Source organism: Balaenoptera ricei, chromosome 10, assembly GCF_028023285.1.
Source record: "Balaenoptera ricei isolate mBalRic1 chromosome 10, mBalRic1.hap2, whole genome shotgun sequence".
In the NCBI taxonomy this organism is placed as follows: Eukaryota; Metazoa; Chordata; class Mammalia; order Artiodactyla; family Balaenopteridae; genus Balaenoptera; species Balaenoptera ricei.
The window spans coordinates 79,352,921-79,377,172 of record NC_082648.1 but is presented as its reverse complement, the minus strand read 5'-3'; the positions used below and the strand labels follow the sequence as shown (position 1 = coordinate 79,377,172).

At 39.2% G+C, this 24,252-nt stretch overlaps 2 protein-coding genes across 3 annotated transcripts in view; one reads left to right on the top strand and one right to left on the bottom strand.

The window, feature by feature from the left end:
- The window catches only part of UBE2N (ubiquitin conjugating enzyme E2 N), a 35,274-nt gene extending 32,951 nt beyond the window's left edge, over positions 1-2,323 (top strand). Inside the window, exon 4 of the mRNA XM_059936667.1 lies at positions 575-2,323. Coding sequence (XP_059792650.1) covers positions 575-615 — 41 coding nt within the window. The 3' untranslated portion in view covers positions 616-2,323. The remainder of the gene's footprint in view (positions 1-574) is intronic.
- A 6,027-nt stretch (positions 2,324-8,350) lies between these two features.
- Positions 8,351-24,243, bottom strand: NUDT4 (nudix hydrolase 4). 2 transcript variants are annotated; one of them, XM_059936664.1, is made up of 5 exons: positions 23,747-24,243; positions 14,264-14,374; positions 13,430-13,474; positions 11,462-11,549; positions 8,351-11,169 (listed from the first exon to the last, which is right to left on the bottom strand). In XM_059936664.1, exons 1-5 carry the CDS (start codon positions 23,843-23,845, stop codon positions 10,967-10,969), a joined length of 546 nt encoding a protein of 181 aa, XP_059792647.1. In that variant the 5' UTR covers positions 23,846-24,243; the 3' UTR covers positions 8,351-10,966. The 2 variants fall into 2 exon arrangements, with proteins under 2 accessions (XP_059792647.1, XP_059792648.1); XM_059936665.1 differs by having other exon boundaries at positions 11,462-11,546.
- Between the last annotated feature and the right edge of the window lie 9 nt (positions 24,244-24,252).

Here is a 24,252-nt window from a genome sequence, read left to right as displayed (position 1 = left end):
CCTCTTAACAAAAGATGTTCAAACGCCATCTTATAGCCTGCTACATGACTCCCAAATTTAAAGAGGACCTGTAATTGGGAGATCTTGGACTCTTGTATAACTACACATGATTTAACAAATACCTGCGTGCCTGCCATTCATCTAGCAATACTTAAAGATAATGGAAGACCTTTAAGCTTCTTTGAGCTGTTTTTTGCAATCTGTTTGATTAAACTAAACTGTGTGTCAGTTTATAGTTAGGGAGTTTGAAATCAGTAAGCTTCTTGCTACAGATTTTAACATAATTAATGAGGAGCATTATATGTCTAGAAATGAAGGAGACAAAAGAAGATAGCTCTTTTCATCCTGTTGAATTTTGTAGAACTTTAAAATTCTATTGTAGTGTTTTGGTAATTAGACATATAGACAATCTTTCTGCCCTGATCCAGATTATAGAAAATGGCATGAATTTAAGGGATTACAGCATGCTGTTTCCATAATTAACTTAATACTGTTTGTTTACTTTTTATAGAGTTTGGAAAGGAACATATTGAACTAAGTAAAGTAATAATTGCGTGTTTGTTTTTGTCTACAGCTAGAGCATGGACTAGGCTATATGCCATGAATAATATTTAAATCGATCCGATCATCAAGTGTGCATCACTTCTCCTGTTCTGCCAAGACTTCTTCCTTTTTTGTTTGCATTTAATGGACACAGTCTTAGAAACATTACAGAATAAAAGCCCAGACATCTTCAGTCCTTTGGTGATTAAATGCACATTAGCAAATCTATGTCTTGTCCTGATTCACTGTTGTAAAGCATGAGCAGAGGCTAGAAGTGTCATCTGGATTGTTGCGAAACGTTTAAAAGCAGTGGCCCTTCTCTGCTTTTATTCATTTCCCCATCATGGTTTGAGTATAAAGCACTGTGAATGAAGGTAGTTGTCAGGGTTAGCTGCAGGGGTGTGGGTGTTTTTCTTTATTATTATTTTTTTTTTGGTGGTGGGGGGAAGGTAGTTTTATTTTAATTTTATGGGCTCCTTTCCCCCTTTTTATGGTGATCTAATTGCATTGGTTAAAAGCAGCTAACCAGTTCTTTAGAATATGCTCTCTAGCCAAGTCTAACTTTATTTAGACACTGTAGATGGACAAGCTTGATTGTTTGAACCAAAATGGGAACATTAAACAAACATCACAGCCCTCACTAATAACATTGTGACTTTGCTGTCAAGTGTAGAATCCTCCCTTCAAGAAAAAGCTTGTGACCATTTTGTATGGCTTGTCTGGAAACTTCTGTAAATCTTATGTTTTAGTAAAATATTTTTTGTTATTCTACTTTGCCTTTGTACAGTTTATTTTACTGTGTTTTTTTCATTTTTCCCAATGTGACAATCGTATTTAAAAATTAAAACTGATGGAAGATTCTCTTTTGGTCTTCAACGTCTGACAAATTGAATGGCGAGAGGTAGATTTTGCCAGTTTCTTTTCACTGATGCAAATTTGTGTTAAGATATATCACTGAATGGAGTATTTATAAGCTGGCCCTGAGCATGCCTAAAGCATCAGTATGTGACATTTTTTACCTCCTAGAAATTTGAAATAAATGTGTTTGTGTTGTCTGATTAGTCAGATGATCATGGGTGTCTTGCCACAGTGTTTGAAAATTACTGTAGAGGAGAGTCACAGCACAGCCACACTCGTGACTGGCTTTATGTGGGACTTTCACATGTGCCACATTTGTGTCTGGCATTTGCATTATGACCTTGCTCTTAGTTCTTGTCTCAGAACTTCATGTGTGACCACTGGTGTGTGTTATTAGGAAACACCAATCTGATAATCACTTGGGGTTCGTTCAGGCCATTTATGAGTCTTTCTTACAGACCTGCTGAGCAAATCTCAAGCAGCCAGCTTGCATAAGTGTCATCAGAAAGGTTTCTCCCTTAGAGGGCATCATATCCTCAATTAATGATTCTTACTGTCATCCCTCTAATATTTGCTACGGGAGCTCCTTTTAATCTTTAATTTGATAATCAACTCTTTTTTCTGCATTGACAGAGTTCCTCCCCCACAAAACTGTTCTTTCCCACCCTTCCATATCTAATTCCTGATTCTTGTTATTTTTAAGACATAAATGTAGTCAGTCATAAGTATGTAAATGTTAACCTGTGGGTTGGAACCTTTGTCTCTTGCAGTTTAAGGTAATGGATATTGTAGCCCATCTGAATTTTCCCCCCTCTTATTCTCGTAACTTCTGGAGTTTCTTCAGAATGTGGTGTATTTTATTGTGCTCCTATGTAAGATGAAGAATTATCTATTAAAATTACATTTTCAACATACAAAAGTTTTTGATGACTGGTAACTGGTATCCTTCCAAATAAATGCATTGCTTGGAAACAAATGCTAGTTTAATTCAGAATAAAATTGTTCATAACCCTAATATTGTAAATTTAAAGACTTAACAGCAGTTGTCATTTATAACAATTCTTGAGCTGTTTAGAAGTTGTCTTGCCACTAAGGAAACTGAATCTCATTCTGGGGCCAAAATGAGTGAACACTGCAAGCAGTTAAATAGAGATCAGCTTTATTTATTGCAGATGGCACTGCTCATGATGATAGCTAGTATTACATAGTGATTTATAAGTTATAAAATTCCAGATTTAAATCTGTTACTCTACAAAAATGTATCTAAAATAGGCCTCTGATATCTACTGAGTTTGAGTTATAGAAATACAGAAATGAAATAATTCACTGTTTTCATTTCAAATACATGAATTCCTAACTTCATGGCATCATGGTTTTTTCCTTTGTAATTTTGATGAGTCCCCATTGTTTTGGTAATACTTCCTTTCTCAACCAGTGGGATGAAACAAGAACCAGTGTGTTGAGCTTTCTTAGGATTTAAGGGGCTCTGGAAGAGTCCAAGATAAGAGTTCGAAAACTGGCAGCTACATCTGGCTTTGGGGCCTATTTTCCTTGGCCCACACAGTGTGGTTGGTTAAAACATTTTGAATTCAGTGCCAACATTTAAAAAAATCAGGAGACTCACATGAAAATCTAGAATTCTGGTAACTTGAATGATCTGAAGTTCTGGCAGCAGCAGACATGACCTGCCTTATGTAGGGTACCTTCTGGGAGGAGCTGAGTAGCAGCCATCCTAAGAAGAGCTTGTCATTCTTCTCTTAATTCAGTGACTCTCCAGCTGTTTAGAGTCCTCTCCCAGCCCACCTGCTCCTTTATGTAGTTCTTTTCGCTTGTAAGCCTTTGACTTTGTAACTACTAAGCTTATGGACACAGTTATTCGTCAAGTAAAAGTGCCTAATATGTGCCCAACACTGTACTACTTGTTGGGGATGATTAGGTGTATGAGACTGTCATGGGACGTTCCTTTTTGGACCTTCTAATCTAATGGGGGAGGGGGCATGGACAAAGCAGTTTCCACTCTGATGGAGAAGGGAAGTAAGCACTTGGGAGGGGCCGCTCTTCTGGATTCAACACTTCCAGGCTGGGGAACAGCACGTGCAAAGCCCTGGGAGAGGAGAAGAATCTGAATATATTGATAAGTGCTTCTTGAAAGTCAACTCTGCCCATTCAGAAGCTTTTCTGAAATCCTGAGGTATTAATAGGAGCTTTGTTTTTCATGAGATTTTTAAATTTTGTTGTCTCCTTTGCTGTGATTTGCTTCCACACTAGTCTTGGTCCTCTCAGAGGCTGCCTAATAAGATCTCAGATTTGAAATTATGTAGAACTTACACCCTGTTCTACACCAAGAACACACTTTTAATACAGTTTCAGAGCATTTAAAAATAAATCAATACACAAAAGCCATAGGTGCTATGGTTTAGCACTATTAAAGGAGAGTGTGGCGGGGAAATCTGGTATCCTTTAAGACATAAACACAATTTTAGCTAAATGGAACTAAATGGTATCATGGGAATGATAGGAATCGGCTTTATTTTTCTATTTGATGGTTCAGGAATCTTTTGGCTACTTACTCTAGCCATATCAACTTTTTGTTAGTTGCAGTAGCAAAGGTTTAAAAATACAGCCTTACCTACAAAAGGTGGCAAAAAAAAAAAAATGCCATGATTATAGGGCAGCTAATTCAACAGTCTATTTAAAAAAAAAATGTAATATTTCATTGGAATAATGTATTTTGGGGCTGGGGGCAACATTTCATTTAGCTATTTAGCATGCTGCTTAGTTTAAGAAATATCAGGGGTTTATTTTTAAATGACTTGATCACAAAAGCAAAATATGTTGACTGTAATAACTTGAAATATTAAGAATAAAAATCTGTACTCCACCATCCAGACTGGTGATACTTTGTTTCCTTAACCAAATCCCCCACCCCCCGAGTTAATTTCCATTTTTATCATTGAGGTTGGAAATTGGGAGGACTTGTTCCAAGAGTTGGCTTTGCTACAGCTTTATGTTACAAATTGGACAAGTTCCCATTGGCTGCAAAACTGGGAGTTGTACTAAAGTTTTTCCTGTTAAGTATGGAACTCAACATGAAGAGTCTGGGTCCTCCCTTCTCCCTGCAATTTCATCTTTGCTACCCTTTAGCTGATCTCATTTCATATGTGCCAGTTGGCATAGCATTTTGAAAGCGTATGAATGCAGACTTGCTAACCAAGCTGAGCCGCTGTGGACTTGATGTAGTTGTTTCTGATTGGTTGGAGAAGCATATATGGTAATTGTCTGGATATTTAGACCTTCCTTGTCTCGTAGCAGAGCAACAACTGAAATCCCATGATCTCGTAGAAGTACATTTTATGGTGCTCATTAAGGAGCTTTAACATTGCTCTGCTAAGCATTTTTACCTATGGGACAAAAAAATTTTAGAAATTATGAAAGATTTGATAACTCAGGTTCCTATCATGTAGAATAACTAGTACATTTCCATTTTACATATTCCTGATCCATATTCACCCACCATGTGACTCCTTTTGAAATAGTTCATGATCTAGATTAGTAAATCCCAATAACTCTTTGTTTCATTATAACCTAGCAAGTTTACAAAGTATTCTGGCTTAGGTTCAACAGTAGACTACTCAAGAAGACTTACTCAGACCTGTCAAAAGCAGGTTAGACACGATATGTTGGTTACACTAAATTTGAACTTGGTGCCGTTTTCCTTATGTTTTGGCAGGAAGCATTAGGACTGTGAGTTAACCAAAGGAGTAGGGCCAAATTCTTGTAATCCGTGTTTTTTCATTCTGAAACGGTAAATATTTTGGGCTCTGCAGGCCATGAGTCTGTCTCAGTTACTGAACTCTGCCAGTGTGGTGAAAAAGCATCCATAGACAATTTTAAACAAATGGGCATGCTGTGCTCTTCTCTAACAAAACTTTAATTATCACATGTCATAAGGTATTTTTTTTCCAACCACTAGAAATGTAAAACACATTCCAAGTTTGTGGACTATACAAAAAACAGGCTGGGGACTCCATTTTGTCTGTAGGCTGAGTTAACCCCTACCTCCTTGGCAGTGATTGATTATTCCATTGCTCTTGTGTTAGAACCCACGGATATGTGTCTCTCCTCCCCCTTTTAAAAAGTGATACGTTACTGTTACTCCAAAAACGGAAAAGATTTGTGGTGATTTCCTTTTTCTGCTTTGATAGTAATACATACATATCTTGATAAGTTATATACAGATTGGGCACTTATAAAACCCAGTTTTTTCATTTGAGATTATTGAACATTTTCACACTGAAAATTTCTCAGAACGTTCACTTAAAAACTATACAGGATTTAATTTTTTTGGCTGCGCCTCTCGGCATGTAGGATCTTAGTTCCCCACCAGGGATCAAACCTGTGCCACCTGAAATGGAAGTGCAGAATCTTAACCACTGGACTGCTAGGGAAGTCCCTAGACAGGATTTTTTTTAAAAAATCTGAAATCTGTACAGGCTCCTTTAAAAAATGTGACCTTAACAGGTAATGCTGTATTGTTTTTCAATTAGCACTATTGCAAGGACTTCCATCTGTGGCAGCACATTTCTTTGGTAGCTGTATAGTGTCTATCAAGTAGATGACCATAATTTAACCCACCCAGTTTGTACATTTAAATTGATGCCAGTTTTATAAATAATGCAATACACATCTTTGACCATATTTTGATTTTGCAACTTGAAGTATTTTTGTTGACTAGATTCCCAGAAGTGTAATTGGTGAAAGGGTTATATGCATTTAAAATTTTGATAGTTACTACTACTCAGTTGCTCTCAAAAAGGCCATACCAGTTTACTCTGCATCCTTAACCTGAATGTCATTTTTATGTCTGTATAATATTCCATTATATGGATATATTACTAGTTAACCATTACCCCTTTGGGCCTGGGCATTTTATTTCCATGTCTCAGCACTTTGGTTGCCTTATCTTGGTAGGTACATCCGTGTCCACATTCCTGGAGATTAGATTCCTAGTGTAGTAACTTGATTAAAAGGTATTTTATTTCTTGATACACAGTAATGGCCAAGTATTTTTTATTTCACTAATTTGATTAAGGAATGAATTTGAGTAAAAATTAAGAAAAGCAGTTAAGAATTATGGTACTATTACAATGTCTGGCACTGGTGTTTAATTAGAACCAGGAAATGGGATGTCCAGAGGGTAGTATTCCACATATTGGGAAGAGTAACTTTTGGGATCATAATTAGTTGAAATCGCATCAAAGTAGAGGAATTTAAGGCTAGCTTCTGGGGACTTCCCTGGTGGTGCAGTGGTTAAGAATCCGCCTGCCAACTCAGGGGACACAGGTTTGACCCCTGGTCCGGGAAGATCCCACATGCAGTGGAGCAACTAAGCCCATGCGCCACAACTACTGAAGCCCACGCGCCTAGAGCCTGTGCTCGCAACGAGAAGCCACCGCAGTGAGAAGCCCGTGCACTGCAATGAAGAGTAGCTTCTGCCTGCTGCAACTAGAGAAAGCCCGCGCACGGCAACGAAGACCCAACGCAGCCAAAAATAAATAAATTTATTTTTAAAAAAAAGCTAGTTTCAGAGTAAATTAGGGTCTTTGACATAATGCAATGCCAAGATGGCCCTTAGGAGCCTTCTCATCTTACTGCTAGAATTTAGCCAATGGCACTAGTCAGGAAGGTATTAAAAATGAGAGAAAGTAGCACAAGGGATGAGATCACTTTTCAACCTTTGTTCTACAATTCCATATAAAATGTATGTATAAAAGTATTTGATGGGGATCACATTTTTATATAAAATTTTGCTTTTGAAGATGGTACCTATGTCTTAAAAAAAATAGATCTAACGCCTTGAAAGACATTTTCTGATGTATAAATAACTAATAATTATCACTCATCTCTACTTCACTAGAATATAAGCTCCTTGAGGGTACAAACTTGTTCTGTTCTGTAGCTCTAATGCTGGGCATAAAGCAGATGCTGACTACTGTGCAGCTCACGGTAAACAGTTGCATTAAGAATTTATGAAACAAGGTATTGGATGGAAACTTCATTTGAGACAATCAGCTACACAGCAACGTTCCAGCTGTCACAAATCCATTACAAATTATACTTTAATAAACTCAACTAGTGTTTAGTCCGTGTAAGAGACATGTAGAGAATTCTTGTATTCCAACGTGAAGACATTAGAAAACGCCAAGCTTTCTCTTTTCCTCCAATTTAACAATCCTAATCAAAAACCAAATGAGATTTGAGTAGAACTTTTACGTGAGGATTCTAAAGCTCATCTTAGGTAAATAATATTTTGGGTAAATATAATGGCCTCACCAGTCGCCCTTTTAAAACAGAGCTGTAATAATTAATATGGGGACTTCCCTGGTGGTCCAGTGGTCAAGACTCCACGCTCCCAATGCAGGGGGCCCGGGTTTGATGCCTGGTCAGGGAACTAGAGCCCGCGTCCAGCAACTAAAGATCCTGCAGGTGGCAACGAAGATACTGAGTGCCGCAACTAAGACCCAGCGCAACCAAAATAAATAAATATTAAAAAAAAAAAATAATGTGACGGTAGTGTAGAAAGTGTCTGCAACATATTACAGCAAAGTACTCATAGAATAAGCCAAGAGCCCTTGAAAATTGTTAAAATAATTATAACACAAACCCCATTAGGAAAGGGGACTAGCAATAAATAAGACAACCACAGTGGCATGACTGGTGTCCAATAAGATGGAAAACATACATTAGGAGAGTAATGGCAACACCTTAACTGGTGAGCTGTTCCTTTTAACTCAGTTCCACTAGTAAGGATCATAAAAGGGAAGTGTAGAAATGAACTACTACTAAGAGATAATTATATGGCCACCCATGGGAAAACAGTAAAGTTGTTACTGTGGAATGCCAGACAAGTTTTCACTTGGACAGTGTTAAGATATGTTAAAAAAAAAAATTCATTCCCATTTTTTATTTGATGTTTCCAAATATAAAAAAAGTCAAGATTCTTACACCAATTATCTCAAATGAGACCATGCAAAGCAATTTAAAGTGTATACAACAATCATTCCCCCTTCAGTTTTGCTGCTTTATACAACTGTGTGATCAACAGACAATTGAATGGCATGTGCCTGGTTGGAAAATTTCACCGGTTTACAAAAAAACAAACGAACGAACAAAAACCCAACAACAAACATGCAAGATAGCTGCTACTTTGTGTCTGTGAATCAATTTACAAACTTTTTAAAATTTAGGAGCCACACGGAACTGAAAATTTTTAGCTGCCCAATTTTATCCAACTTCCCCACAGAAAGCACAAATGACAGTCCCAACACTGTAAACTTTGAAGAGTTAAGATAGTAGACACTATTTGTTATCTATAGTAGATTCAACTGTTGAGTCTGCAAATGTAGGCTTTTTTCTCTTAACAGAAATAAATCTCCTTAGGGCCTTTACTCTAATTTTGCTAGGCTGGGTTCCAAAAGAATAGTGAAGAACTCTTCATGTGAAATTTAAAGTGTGACGACTGAAATATTCTGATGCATTATACAAATTTTTGCTAGTTGCATAGTAAAGACAGGTGGTTTGCTAAATGGCACTGAAGAAAACCCGACCCAGTGGCACTACTTAGTCCAAATGTTTCTGACCAAAGAAAATTATACAACAATATTTATAGGCTCACTTTTAAGAAATGGCTGACATTAATACTGTACATATTTTACAAGTCAAATACATAGTCCAAGGGTTTATAAAATAAGTTCATGCATTATTACTTCTAATAATATCATATACAAGATACCCAGCCCTCCCCCCCACCCCCAGTACTTCTGACAACATTTCAGGTGGACACAGTCTTATATACAAAAACAATCCAGTTTCTCTGCTGTGTTAAGTACATAATTTAAAGAAACTTCAGAGATCACTGAGAAAAAAACTCTTAGTCCATTGAAGATTGATATAAAGTGTCAATCTGTGGGATTTAAAATGTTTCCTTTTAAAAAAACACCCAGAATACATAACCTCTGTACAAAGAAAAATATAAAAATTCTGGATGATCATGTTTGATCACACTACATAATTTAGAATGAAATATCATTGGTTAAAAGTTTTTCTACTTCACTCATTCCTTTGATAGCATTAATTTGTGAACTAATATTTATATTTAGTTCAGCTGCATTTATGGCACACGATCTCATTTTCAAAACAGTGGCACCAATTTTCCTTAAGTGTAACAGCACTCTATTTTTAGCAGCAATTATATTTTTAAAGGTTAACAATTTATAGAAATGTATAACTATGCTTATTTTCTACTTTATATTCCACCAGTTACAATTATTTACAAGAAGCTAACGAATGTCTACATATGGAATCATCTTTCACTTGCCCCACCTCATTTCTGACTTGGTCAGGGAAGTACAGGTGTTCCAGACAAGGTATTTATGTGTTTTAGATGGGATTCTTCGATTTAAGTGAATATAAAGACAAGTGTAAGACAAAGTAATCCTTAATTCAGGTATGTTCCAGTGCCCCAATATTTAGTTATGTGATAAATAGTACCTACTGACCAGCTGTAAAAGATGAGAGGTTCCAAGGTGCCTTAACAATCTAGGTCTGTAACAGCTGAACAAGAAGGCCATTTCACTCAATTGTGATGCAGTCAGCACTGACTGGCATTTAAGGTGGTAACCAGCAAGTTTAACTGAAGAGATGTCACTAAATTAAAAAACTGGAAATATGTTTTTAAAAGCAATTTACATTGAGGGAAATATGGTTCTCATGTATTCTGTGTAAAGAGAGATTATGGATGAAGGGACTTGGCAATGGAGCATGCTGACTCAAATTCCATGAACACAGTTTTCGTGATGTTATGCACTACATGCATTTTGCTTACTGTACCTGCCTAACAATCACCAGCTCTACAGAGTTAAACTCTGTGTTAAAGGACTATTGAGTTTTAGGGGAATTGGCCATATCAGGTAGTTAGGGACATAATACCGGTTGTGAAAATTGAGACAAATGAGTTGACAAATTCCTGAAAATAGGGCCATATAGAAATAGTCCAAATCTGGAATCTATGAATCAAAATTGTGATCCTATGAAACAAGTTTTTGGGTTGATGGGCTGCTTTAATATCAAGAATTACTGTCGTAAATTCCCACAACAGAAGGATTTGTTGAATATGTTAATACTGTGAATGAGAAAACAATTTAGGGGGAAAATATACCCACGAATAAGCTGATCTGACAAAAACCACAGACTGACATCAAATGGACAAAAAACTGAAAAAAAGAAAAAAAATGCTGTGAAAATGCCAACCAAAATAATAAGGTGGGTGGGCTGGGTGCACAGTTAAGGCATCTAAAAAAAATTCCACATGGCTTTGGCTTATTAAAATATTTTACACTATTTTTTTTTTTTAAAGAAGATTTGAAAGCATCTGAAAACCATGCAGATTGTTTGAAAATCCTGCATGGCAAATTCAGACAGTTTGCAAGCGTCATTCAGATGTTTGCCAAGGATAATAAAGCCTCTGCCCACGAGACTGCACATGGTGGAAGAGGTCCTTCCAATTCTATCTTACGCTAGACGGCAGCCCAGAGGTCTGTGCAGCAGTTACAAACAGGGTGTTACTATCTGGAAGGGAAGGGACTGTGGAATTTCCATTGGTTGGAGAACAACCCAGCTTTAGTTTTTCCAGATACTCGGCATGTACAGGCTTATGACACTGGAGAACTTTGATGGCATCTTCTACTTTGAACCACTCTCTCTTTCTTCCTAAAAAACAGTATGAAATTGGTTACTAAAAATAAAAAATAATGAGGTCAATTTTAAAAAGCTATACACTATCAACAATGCCCCCTCAACTGTCTCCACAAATAATGACTTTTTTTGGGAATGGCTTAGACAACAATACATTGGGGAACAATTTTAAGATAATTCAAATTTGGAGATGTATATATTGATCTTCTCTAGAAAGTAACCCAAAATAATTTAAGATGAAAACTGAATACACATATGTAGTATTTGAATTAAGAGAATTCAGATAGCAAAAGGAAAGGGAATTTACCTATATTAACAGAATCTTCCCAGTCTTCTAATATTTCAGTGACAGTAAGAACATAAACATATGTTCTGTGCTTTCGGTCTTGGTTCTGCTTGAATATAAAAAGAAGAGCTTTTTAATCTACAAGAGCTAGCCATATACACATTTTTGAGTGAAAAATTCAGTGTGGCATACATTAGCATAGTCTATTTGCCAACATAGGCAAGTATACTCAGTCATATAACCCAGCATAAAAGTGAGTTTATATGAGACAAAACATTTAAAATGGTGAAATTAGCTCCCAATACTAAATTTTAGCACTTTGATTTCTGTCCATTAGACAATTTTCATAAAGAAAATCTTAAGGTTGGAATGGAATCTATATTAAAAGAACTGCATTCCTGTCATCTTTATCCTAGGTCCTATTCCTGTGGGCTAATCCCAACAGTCTTTTGTGACTATGGAAACTGCTTCCTTTAGGACCTCTGTAGAAGAGCAAATAGCCCCAGTTCCTTTAGAACATGCCTCTTAGAGGGTCACAAGATGCATACAGAGCACAGCCCTATTAACCTAGACCAGGGCCTCTCAACCTTGACCATCTACTTCATCACCTTGACCACCTTCATCAACCTTGACCATCTACTTCATTTCAAAAAAATGAAAATTTTTTTTAAGAGACACTGATTCAGTGAGTCTGAGAGGAAGCCCAAGTATTTAAAAGCTTCCAGGTGAACTATGCACAGCAAAGGTTGAGAATAATACCTAGGATAGTCCATTTCTGGAATGTTATATTGATATTTTAGTCCTATATGCCCAAACTCAATTTTTAACCATAGTAAAACTGCTGCCTAGCCTTGTCTCTAGGTTCAAAAATAAACCCAAGTTGGCCTTAAGATGAAGGGGCTCATCTTCATCTTGATTAAAGTTAGCCTTGTTTGCTATAGTCTAAGACTTTAGATAACTGCCCTATTATTTTTTCTACCACAAATCACCTGAGTAATCCACTCATTCAGTGTCTTCTGTCTGAGAATGAAAGAAAACTCGCACTATGTTTTCCAGTTTAACCAGGAGATGGTGCTATTTAACTGGGTAAAGCAAGTGCTGAATTCTGCAAAATTCTGAATAGTATCTTAAGAACTTTATTCTTAACAATTACTGTATTCTGGAAGTCATCAATTCTATCAAGCGCTGTACAACAGAATTTTTTCTGAATCCCTGTAAAAGGCTTAAAATTAAAATCTGTAAGGACTGTATTTACATAGTCCTACCAGCAGGACTAAACTAACACTTAAATAGTACCTTGGGGGAAAAAAAAGTCACAATGTGTCTGATATACCATGTATCTAGGTCTGAATTTTGGATGAAAATATATTTGAGAACAGCTTGGGTCTCATGACCTGACCTCATTTCTCCCCACCTTCCATAGAATACCTGCCACTTCCAAATTTCCTCTCCCCAAATTCCATTCTGACTTCAGTCATAACAAATTATACAAGAAAATTCTATGCTTCTAGTATCTAGTCTGTGTATCTGAGTTCTGCATCCTCATGGTGTCCTTTCAGGATAAAGTCATTATGTATATCATCCAATGTTACATGCTGAAGGCAAAGGGTACATTTCAAGACTATCCATGAGAGACCTAAGCCCTTAGGTGATATTGAGGATATCACCTCCTAAGAAGTCTATACCTAAACTGTATACAGTGAACCAAGAGGTAAGTCTGTCTATATCAGCCCCACTGTATTGTTATATAAAACAAATTACCACTGTAATAATGCTGTATAAAATTAATGATATATGAAAGTTAAGCAGCTTTTATTTCCCTCCCTCCTAATCCTTATGACTTGCTTGCCTACTGATAGTTTTAGAGGAATGTCTAGTTCAGGCTGCTGCCAGAACTAGGAAATGTCTAGTTCAGGCTGCTGGCCTGTTAGGAAGGAAGAAATCATTAATTCTACCATCAGCAAGATGAGGATTACTTTTGTAACTCACCTCAAATATGCCCAGGAGTCTGCCCAATTTTCCTTTGACCCCAGCCTATTAAAAAAAGATGAAATGTAAAATTTTTACCTCTACATAACAAAATTTATATGCAAGTTATTTTCTTTCTATGTGTTACCCTTCCACTGCACAGTCCTGTTCCTTTTACCTAGTACTGTGACACTGGAACTTCAGTGTGTGCCCCATTCAAACCCATACTGCAAACTAACAAACTGGCACATGCTGTCTCCTAGAGGATGCTCATCCCTTAAGACCTGTCTCTAGGAAACCTTTCCAATTATGCACCAAAACCCAGTGAGAGCCTTACCATTCACTTCTCATTTATGCCCTAAATGCTGTTCAAGTTTTTATGGCACTTGATCTATGCTGTTTTGCCCCTGAGTAAAAGCAAGTTCTATCTCTCATCAGGTGTGAGAAGACAGGCAGGCCAAGTGTGCTCCTGTGCACGTGTATGCCCCTATTTTACTGAACTTTAAGACAAAGCCAGTAAAATAAAAGCAACTGGCTTTTTATTCATTTGAAAAGGAACTGTAGCATATGAGGAATGTCTCTGTGCATTTTTGCTCAGTTAATACAAACCTTGCTCTGGGGCAAGGCCATCATGTTATATGTTGATCACCAATCAGACTTACTGTCTATTTTTACCAGGTAGAAAAAAATATCTGCTTAGCAAAGCACCAGCTGTAGTCACATGCTTTAAAATGTTGAATTAGACAACCAAACAGCACCTGTGGGATCTGCCTGTCTTCTTGCCTTCTCCCCGGTGTACGCAGCAAAGTGCCTTGTTTGTGAATCTCACCCAGAACGTGCTACTCTTCATCTTACCTCTTCATAAACCTCCCTCACGGCAGCACCGCCAGGCTCCTCCTCGGGCTCCATTCCTCCTCCTGGGACAATCCATTGGTCTGGGTACCGACTGCTGCTCACCAACAGCACCTGCACGATCGACCATAATCGTAAACTCCAGCCCCAGAAGCACTATGGACATTAACATTCATTTTTCCATGCTACAACAGCAGAGTTGGGCAATTTCAACAGAAACTGTATGACCCACAAAGCCTAAAACACTGTTTGGCCTTTACAGGAAACTCTGCAAATCTGGGTCAAGAACAGCATTAAGATTGAAATGTGCACACACTTAGAAAACAAACAAACAAAAACAAACACTATTATCACAGAGTAGTATCCTATTAGTTCACTTTTTAATGGTATCTGAAACAGGAAATATATATTCATCCTGTAAGTGAAAATTTGTGTGCTAGGTATAGGTTGGAATTCACCGAAGTTGGGGGGGTGGGGAAAGGCTATGATAAATAACCAAATAATGTTCATGAAGGTAACGTCTTGACCAACTTGAACAAAAATGTCTGCAAAATTACCTTAGTATACTGCCTTCAAGTAAATGCAAAGAATTCTCACCAGAAATTAATCAACTGAGAGCAAAGCTTGATCCCCAATGCAGGTTCTGGTTTTCTGACACTGTGCCAGCTGTCTGCCCAGCTTCCTCCCTACTGCCAGAGGAACGGATGGCCCTCAGGAGTTCACAGCCAGCCCAGAATTCACCTACTTGAGTAAGCTGCCAGAACTCAACCTTCCCCAAATGGAAAGTTCCAGGCTGACAGTAGTAGTTTAGCAAGTCCCACCTTTCCCCCAAACCTCTAAAACAGGGTTGGAAGATGAGGGAACACCTGTTCAGGTGCACAATCCCCCTCAACTTGAAAAAAAGCAGCACACCTTTGCCTATGGACACACCATCACCACAGAGCAGTGGATCAACTAATGCTCCAGTGATCTGAGCTCCGTTTCTCTCATTCTTGATCTGGATAGGACTCTACTGCTCTTACCAGCATCACTCCTCCAAGTATATAACTGGCAGAACAGTGGCAAGTCCAGAGAAAGCACTGTAAATTAACACAACAGTTGATAAAGCCTTAGCTAAAGTACTAATGGCTGACATTGAGGGAACCACCAAGTCCAAATATAGCAATTTTGGTAAAGTAAAATGTAAGACAGCCTTAAATTTAAGCTTTCTTAAGTATTAGCAAATAGGGCTTATGTATCAAAATTAGAAACTAAAGAGCCAGAGTAAACAAATCTAGCAAGAACTAGAAAGCACAGGTTTCAACTTGAAGATGTTTATAACTCTACTAATCATAACCAAGATGTGTTTCATTCCTTGATGCACATGGTGATGGGTACCAGTGTCGTCCTCTGTAAAAAGAAGTAACTATCCTTTCAAGACTGTTGAGTGTTAGTGAGTATTAAATACCTTAGATCCTAGACTAAATACTCACGGTTGGCCATTACTAGCTCTTCTGCTTTCCCACCAATTGAGTTGAATTAGCCTACCAAGACAAGCTTGTTGGGACGTCCCTGGTGGCACAGTGGTTAAGAATCCACTTGCCAATGCAAGGGACACGGGTTCGATCCCGGTCTGGGAAGATCCCACATACCGCGGAGCAACTAAGCCTGTGTGCCACACACTTTTTAATGGTGCCTGCGCTCTAGAGGTTGCGAGCCATAACTACTGGGCCCGCGAGCCACAGCTACTGAAGCCCGTGCGCCTAGAGCCTGTGCTCTGCAACAAGAGAAGCCACCGCAATGAGAAGCCAGCACACAGCAACAAAGAGTAACTCCTGCTCTCCACAACTAGAGAAAGCCTGAGCGCAACAAAGACCCAACCCAGCAAAAAATAAATAAATTAAAAAAAAAAAAAAAGATAAGCTTGCTCCCCAAATTTTGCCAGTTGTACTTGTTTTTATAATTACTGAGAGTTAATGATAAATGACAGCAGGAAGGAATTATCAAAAAAGGGTCTGCAAAGGCTCATTAAAAATGTGTTATTAAAAATTGCTATCAAGGACTTCCCTGGTGACGCAGTGGTTAAGAATCTGCCTGCCAATGCAGGGGACACGGGTTTGAGCCCTGGTCCGGGAAGATCCCACATGCCGCGGAGCAACTAAGTCTGTGTGCCACAACTACTGAGCCCGCGTGCTGCAACTACTGAAGCCTGCACACCTAGAGCCCATGCTCTGCAACAAGAGAAGCTACTGCAACGAGAAGCCCACACACAGCACGGAGAGTAGCCCTCGCTTGCTGAAACTAGAGAAAGCCTGCATGCAGCAACGAAGACCCAACACAGCCAAAAATAAATAATAAAAATAAATAAATTAAAAAAAAATTGCTATCAAATTAAGTATGGATGAGATACTAAAAAAAGACTAAAAGAAGGAAATTTTAAAAATCCAGAAAGTTAAAATTCTACTCTGTACAAAGTGAACTGCAAATCAGATTTCACCTTTGTATTTTATTCAAAAACGAGACTTGCCAAGAATCTATGGTATTCAAAGACTTTGACCCTATATCAAGACTGGCAAATGAATGTAAGTTTTTAAGTTAAAACAAAAATGTTTAAGGTACCAAAGTGTTATATCTTACATCAAGGGAAAAGTAAATGGTAACCACCAGTCCTGACCACAGAGTTGGAAGCCTCTTTTCCTGGTTACTAGGCGTGAGTTAGGGATAATCTGGTTTCTATTATCTGAACAAAATTCTTACTACACAATGCTGTGCTAAGCAACCTCCCTGATTACCTTCATAATGCAACAGGACAGTGCAGGTGGCTAGCCGCCAGAAAAGTACATCTTCATTTAGTAAATAGGGAGTTTCAAAACCATCAATATTTATAATGGTTGAGTTCTGAAAAAATGAAATTCAGTGTCCTATATCTAGGTCAATGACTATTATGTTCCTATTTGACCAAGACAGTCTTTAAGAACTAAATTACATAAGGTTAATAACGTTGAAAAACAATTAGTACAGTCTGTGCCTGTTTTTGAACTAACACTTAAGCTTCCGATTTAAAACCAAATCTTTATCTACAGGATATTATTATCATATGACTAAGCTTCTCTTCCAAATGATTTAGCTGAAATCAAGAACTTATGATGCTGCAAGAGTCTCTTGACGTTCCAAAGTGATAAAATTTGATTAAACCATTAACTTCAAATGTATCTTTTCAAAAAATGGTCAATTTAAAATGAGTAATACCTAAGGTATACCATCTAAATGTTTAGATGATCAGCATCTAAACAACTAACTTAAGAGATCTGATAACGAGCCTTTGGTGATGGTACAGATTTGGAAACCAGTATGTTATTAAGTACTTGCCTACTCTTCCTGAGTACTTTATTTGGAGTTCAAATGAGGTCAAAGGCTACATGGGGGGTGGGGGGGAAGGAGGATGGTGATTAAGAAAGAGCAAGAACTGAGGGATATACTCCACAGGCAAGAGTAAACAGAATTATGGCAGAGGTCTGCCAGGGTAGAAGAAACAAATCTGAACACCATAAGCAGAAACAAGGACAATTAAAACCCCTTCTACACATTGGAAGAATCGAAACCTATAGAACCATATCACAAAGCATTATTATTCAATATCTCCCTCTCACCCCCTGCAAAGCCATCTAAACATTCTATAACATCCCCAATGTACTAGATCTATAATGTAGCTTTAGCATGCTAACTAATGCTCTAAGAATGGTGTTACTAAAAACAAACAAAAAATTCTAGAGAAAAGGGTTCTCAGACTATCCACTTCCATCTATACTTTGTCTCAAAATAATGCTTATCACAATTTTTAAATTCTATGGTTGCATTAACCTTTACAAACTTCTCCTTTCTTCCCTCAGACTACCAAAAAGAATCCATAATTTTACAGGCTCCAAAATCCTAGGTTGACTCTTAGACGTCTGTGATGCAAAATCTGAGAGAAAGTGGTGAAATTTGCTGGAGGTTAAAACAATCTACACTGTAAGGAAGTGAGAGAGAGTGAAGGGAGTGGGGATAAGGTGTAAAAGACAAAAGGAATGAGGGTACAGAGCAGTTGCTATGAAGTAAGTCTACTGATATTTGCCACTAAACGTATATATGGATATGAATATATTTATACTTATATATTACCGTTATTTATTAAGGAAATGACCAATGCTTAAAAAAAAAGAACGGTATTACTGAAGTAACAAAAGATAGGTTACAAAAGCTTATTCAGTAAGAGGATACATCAACAGCTGACAAATCTATACATGATCATTCACAGGTTTTAAATTCCCTTTCAACTACTTTTCTAGGTATATAAGATTTTATGCACCCAACAAGTTGACAGTCTGTCACCACATTAGTGACAAGATGACAAAGATGAAAGTAGACATTTTAACCTTCCAGATAAGCCAGAGCTGAGACCAAAGGAAAGATTTATAAAAAGGAGGCTAGTTCACCCACCAAGTTGCAGAGTTGGACTTGAATCACACTCAAGCCCCAAAGCCAATGGCATTAGAGTGGTGAAAAGTGAAGACACTTCTTCCCCGATTCAACCTGACCACCTTCATATCAGCATTCCTCCTACTATACTATCAGACCTTACCCCTCTTCATGTACTGGGCAATTATCAGAATAAAACACTATTCACCTGGCATTGTTGAGAAGTCATTTCTCACATTTGTCTTTTTCTTAGATACCTAATGTTTTAAGATTTGGAACAGAAGTATTCCTCACTTTTAGTAGCAACAGTATAGTGATAGTGGTCCACTTGGAACCAGTCCTGAGTCTTGCTGGACAAAGCTTTGTCTGTGAATTGGAATAACCTATAATATACATTCTATACCCTATATTGCCCAAGTCCTCCTCACTGGGGACGTGTAAAAGCGTGTAAACCAGAAAACGCTGTTCAATGTCTATATAATGCAGTCACGCCCTCAGAGGCTGCAACATGGGATTGTTAGTTCCCTACACCAAGGGGCCCCAAATTGCCTTTCGTGTTTCAGCTTTTACCCTTAGAATCGCTCTGGGTCATGGCCTGCCGCCGTGAACAACTAGTCACTACAAACTACTGCTTCTTTCCTAGAAAAAACAAAGCTATCCAGAGACCCCTCAAGTGATCCCTAAATCTAAGAATGAAGAATTTTATTTTGTGAATTGTAGCTATTTAGAAGCTATTTTGGGGTTGTTGTTCTTTCTTCCCACATTATCATGAACAAGGATAGCATCAATGGTTAAAACTAGCTCTACTGTACTTAACTGTTTCATAGGCATTTAGCCAAAATTAGGCCCGCAGCATATTAGGAACACCTACTACACACATATACATTTTAAAAGATAGTAAGTTACAACAATAGTTATTATATCCACTAACCACTACCAACTATTACTAAGCAAACTAGTACTACTTTTTTGGGCTATAGAGGCAGAGTGCTATAAGAAGATCAGAAATAACAGCGCATTGTGTTGAAAATGTGTTTAACCCAAATTAGATTATATGGATTGGTAGATAACGCTAAGTTGGGTTGACCATGACTTTTTCTCCTAGCATGTTAATGTTTTGAAGTGATGAGGTAAACTTTTACAAAATTAGAGAAAGCCTTGGCGATATACCAAAATCGTAAGAATAAAAACAGATGCAAGTCGTACAGAAGTGCCTTCCCTTGAAGGAAGTGGCTGGTTGAGTAGGCTAAGTAGCCCTTCTCTAGGTCTGGGAGAGCTGCAGGCACAGATGAAGAGGGTTGGTGACATTTCCCTGGATTTAGAAAAGGCTACCTTTGGATAGTTAATTCTCATGAAAGTGGTTTCCATTTGAAGTATCTTCAAGGACTTAAATCTCTGAGGAAGTAAGAGTGCCAGAATATATGTCTGAAAAAGACTGTTGACCCTAGGGGTTAAAATGCTAGTAGAGAGAAGTATTAATATTACTTAGTTTTTGTTTATTAGAGCTCTGGTTTTAGAGTTCCATAGGTTTTGAGACTCTACTCTTCTCACCAACTCTTAGTTTTAGTGCATGATTTTGCAGAATGCAGACATTTTGGGAACATACATTCTGCATTGAGATTCTACTATCTGTAGAATGCAGCCCCTGGCTCAGGGAGCTTAAAAGTTAATTGGAACAAAAAGTCCAAATGGAAGTTCTTAAGACTCTTTGTCTATGTTTCCCACTTGCAACTGTGCCTGGATTCCACCCAGGATCAAGTCATTTCTATTTCTCTCTTTAGAATTCTAGCCTATTTTGGTGCCAGATCATTCTCAAACTTGAATACATCTAAAATCGAAATTTTCCTTGTTCAAAAGTAAGAGTTCCTTTCTTGCCTAGCAACTCCTTAACCTTACATTTAAGGTGCTCTTTGTTTTTCAGCCACTATTTGTTCTATGCTATCCTAAGCTGCAGCTTAACTAGACCACAGCCCCAAGTCTTGCTCTGTTTGTGATGCTTGGTTCTTCCTTTCCCACTCACTGAAATCCAACTCCAAATGACTCACGTTGAATCTTAAGCCTGCAGTACCTGATGGTACTTTTAACCTTATTTTATTTCCTTTTTATCAGTCATTTGTCTAACCTCCTGCTGTAGAGCATGTGCCTTACGAGGTGACACTTTTCATCTTTGCATCCCTGTTCCAACTATCATATATGCAAATATGTTCAATGGAATCCATTTCGGGTTACCTTTTGTGAATGTATTGTCCACTTTCACTGCACAAACTGAGTATCCCAGCTACTCTATGGAACACTTAACTTGTTGCCTTGACTGGAAGCCCAACTGTCAAAAGTAAGGGTGGTTCCCCACAGAAATAACTAGCTGGAGAGAGGATCAAGTGACATGAGTTTTAGAAATAAAGGGGCTCAAAATGATCTGCCAGCTTCTGTGACTTCAGGACAAGTTACTTCTGCTGCCTAATTTCTTCCTATACAAACGTTAATGCTTATTATTTAGCTCACAGGGCAGAAAGAGATACAATGGGAAAATACATAAAACCACCCCCAAAATAATAAAGACTCCTGCTGTTAGAACATTTTTCCTTCCTACAATAACCTATTCTAAAGTAAGGTCTACTGAGAACCCCTTCAGTACAGACAGCCAGACTAGAACACTGCATAGCTTTTGAGGGTCAAACGGCAATTACTATTTTATTTCAACTTATATTCTATAAACACAACTACAGAAATGAAGATCTTGAAGATCTAAACCAGACATTAAAGCTGGCTGTGCATTATTTAGAGAATTCCAGAGCCTTCCCTCAGAGCATATTCTCTAACAAACCGATTCACTTGGTTTCACAACCTCCAGGTTGTCAAAGTTTTATGTAATGAACTTATTTATCTACTAAATTCTCCAAATCTTGCTCTTTACTTCATATTATAACGGCACTGGTCTCTTGAGTCGACCAGAGGCTAGGAATTTAGCATTTATTACAGTAGAAACAATTTCAAAGCACAAAAACAACTCATTTATTTGCTAAGGTTAACTTCTGAAGCTCTCCTCAGACTTTGCTTTACCATTCACACAATACAGATCATTTCAATTTCCTCCCATTTCCCATATCTTCCCCTGGGAACTTTTGTTTTTACAAAGCCTGAATTCCAAGTTCACGTTATGGCAAGACTTCAAAGTCACTACTTTCGGAAAGTCTTCCAAGCTCAGCCTCACAAAATCTCACTCATTCAAGCAAATCTCGTGTGCCCAGTCGCTAGAGGCTGAGCCCTGTGCTAAGAGCCCAGCATCAGGAGTAGGGACCCGATGCTGAATTCCGACTCTACCACTTCCTAATTATGTCATTTTGGGCCAAGTACTTATGCTCTGCAACTGTCTCCTCACCTATAAACCTGCTCTAAGAGGATTAAATGTAACAAACTTAAAGGTCTTCAGGCAGTGCCCAGCACCTAGTAAGCACCCAACTAAGAAAATAATTACACAATAGGGAGCCAATCAGGTAAGATTCTTGACCTATCTTGATCACTTCTGGCTACTGTACTATTTTATATTCAAAGTTTGCTTTGTCCTAACATGGTCCTTCCTTCAAGGACCTTCTAATCTTTTTAACAGAATGCACTTAAAGCTTGCTGACTTTGTAAATGCTAAAAACCTTTCCCTCTCTACTTTCTGGTTCTCCTAAATAGGCCCAGTTCAAAGACACCAATTTCCCATGAAAACTCCTTTGGAATTTAAGTTTAACCACTTAGAGACCCCCAACTGAGCACCAGATCAGCACTAAAGGGCTTGGTTTCTTTTCAAAAAATAAAGGCAAGACAAGAGTTTGAAGAGCACCATTCTGAGGCACTTTGATCTTTGTTAGCATAGTAAGAACAACTAAGCCACTGAGAGTACGCTATGTCATACTCACCCTAACTACAGGGACTAGCAATAAGGAAGCCATTAAATTCTCGTCTCCAGCTTTAGCCTGTAATTTTATTGGACATAATTGGTATGGAAGTAGAACTCAGAATGTTAATGCTTTCCCTGTCTAACCATTTTACAAGTAGCAATGCTAAAAGATTTTCATCCGCTACCAATTGACTATTATTGCTCTATGGAAATTTAAAGCAGTGAACCATTTTTAAATTAAATAAATGTAACAAATAAATAAAAACTGTTCTCCAGGAAAACCTCAACGGCCTATCAACCCAATGCTGATGGGTGAATTACAGAAGACCGACTGCTGCTTCCTCTTAGAACAAGACTGCTTCTCTCCAGACGTCAAGCCAAACATAGCAAAGAAGCTCTGATAAATATGCAGAGAGCTAGAGATTACTGTCTGAAAATGGCAACTTTGCCCAACTCTAGTCCATCTTCTCCCTTCTGGTGTGACTCCACATTTTTCACTACCCATCATTCTATAGCCAGAAAACTTTCCAAGAGTAGGCCTCTTTAAAAAAAAAATCAAGTATATATATGCCAAGCGCTTGTAAGTTAAAGGATCCACTTGAAAGTGGAAATGACAGAACTAGATCGAAAGAGTTTTTATTTTAAAGCACGGGGACTGGATATTCCATAATCATGCCTACATTTATCTGAAACCGCAAACTGCTGTAACAGGGGAGGAAAATGTAACAGAGGCAGAAGGGCTTGGGCTGCAACACTCACGCCATTGCTACCCTCTGTTACAACTCAAGGTTTTATCTCGCTTCACGCTCAGTTCGCAGGTTAAAGTGGTGACTCCCCCTAGGCGGGACCTAGACGGCCCGGGACCTTCCCGGGGGCCAGAAGGCGTCTCGGCCTCCGGTCCTAACCACGACCCAGTGGGAGAGCATAGGGCTGGGCGAGCCCCTTTGTTTCCACAATCAACCCAGAGAAAGGAAGGAAGGCGGGAGGGAGGGAGAGAAGGAGGGAGTGGGCTAATCCTTTCCAGCCCTGGGGCCAGAGGGAGGGTCGGCTGGGAAGGGGATGCAGAAAGGGAAGGGCAAGGGCAAGGACCCTCCTACTCCTGCCAGCCCGAACACCCACCCCAACCCCGCCCCGGCGCCCCCGAGCGCGCTGACCGCCCTCACCTCGTCCTCCTGCTCGCTCCGGAAGCACAGGCACGCAGCCCGCTTCTTGAAGCCCTCGCGGTCATAGGTCCGCGTCTGGTTGGGCTTGAACTTCATCATAGAGACGGGCTCTTGCTGCCGCTGCTGCTCCGGCCGCCGCCGCGGGGGCCTGGCCGCCGCCACCCGGCCGGGGAGTGGGGGCGAGGGCGAGTCGGGGAGCAAGAAGGCGAGGCGGCGGCGCGGGGAAGGGCAGCGAGGCCGGGTCAGTCCCGGAGCCGGCGGCCGTTCCGACGCGGTGCAGGGCGCGAGCGCCGGTCACTGGAGCCCGGGTGCCGGGGAGGAAGCGCCGCCTCTGCACGGGCGTCCGCCGCTCTCCATGGAGCCCGCCGCTCGCTCGCCTCCGCTCTCTCCTGCTGCTGCAGCCGCCGCCACCGCCGCCGCCGCCGGAGAAAGAGCGAGGCTCGAGGATCGCGCCACGAGGAGATAGCGGCAGGAACTGGCGCCGACTGGGCAGCAGCGCCGCGGCA

What these genes read in the sequence shown, in the direction of transcription:
- NUDT4 (XM_059936664.1), bottom strand. Translation starts at nt 23,845, where the DNA reads ATGATGAAGTTCAAGCCCAACCAGACGCGGACCTATGACCGCGAGGGC. An exon ending in GGAGCGAGCAGGAGGACGAG is followed by an intron (nt 14,375 to 23,746) that starts GTGAGGGCGGTC and finishes TCGATCGTGCAG; the next exon opens with GTGCTGTTGGTGAGCAGCAG. An exon ending in TGAGGGAGGTTTATGAAGAG is followed by an intron (nt 13,475 to 14,263) that starts GTAAGATGAAGA and finishes TTTTTTTAATAG; the next exon opens with GCTGGGGTCAAAGGAAAATT.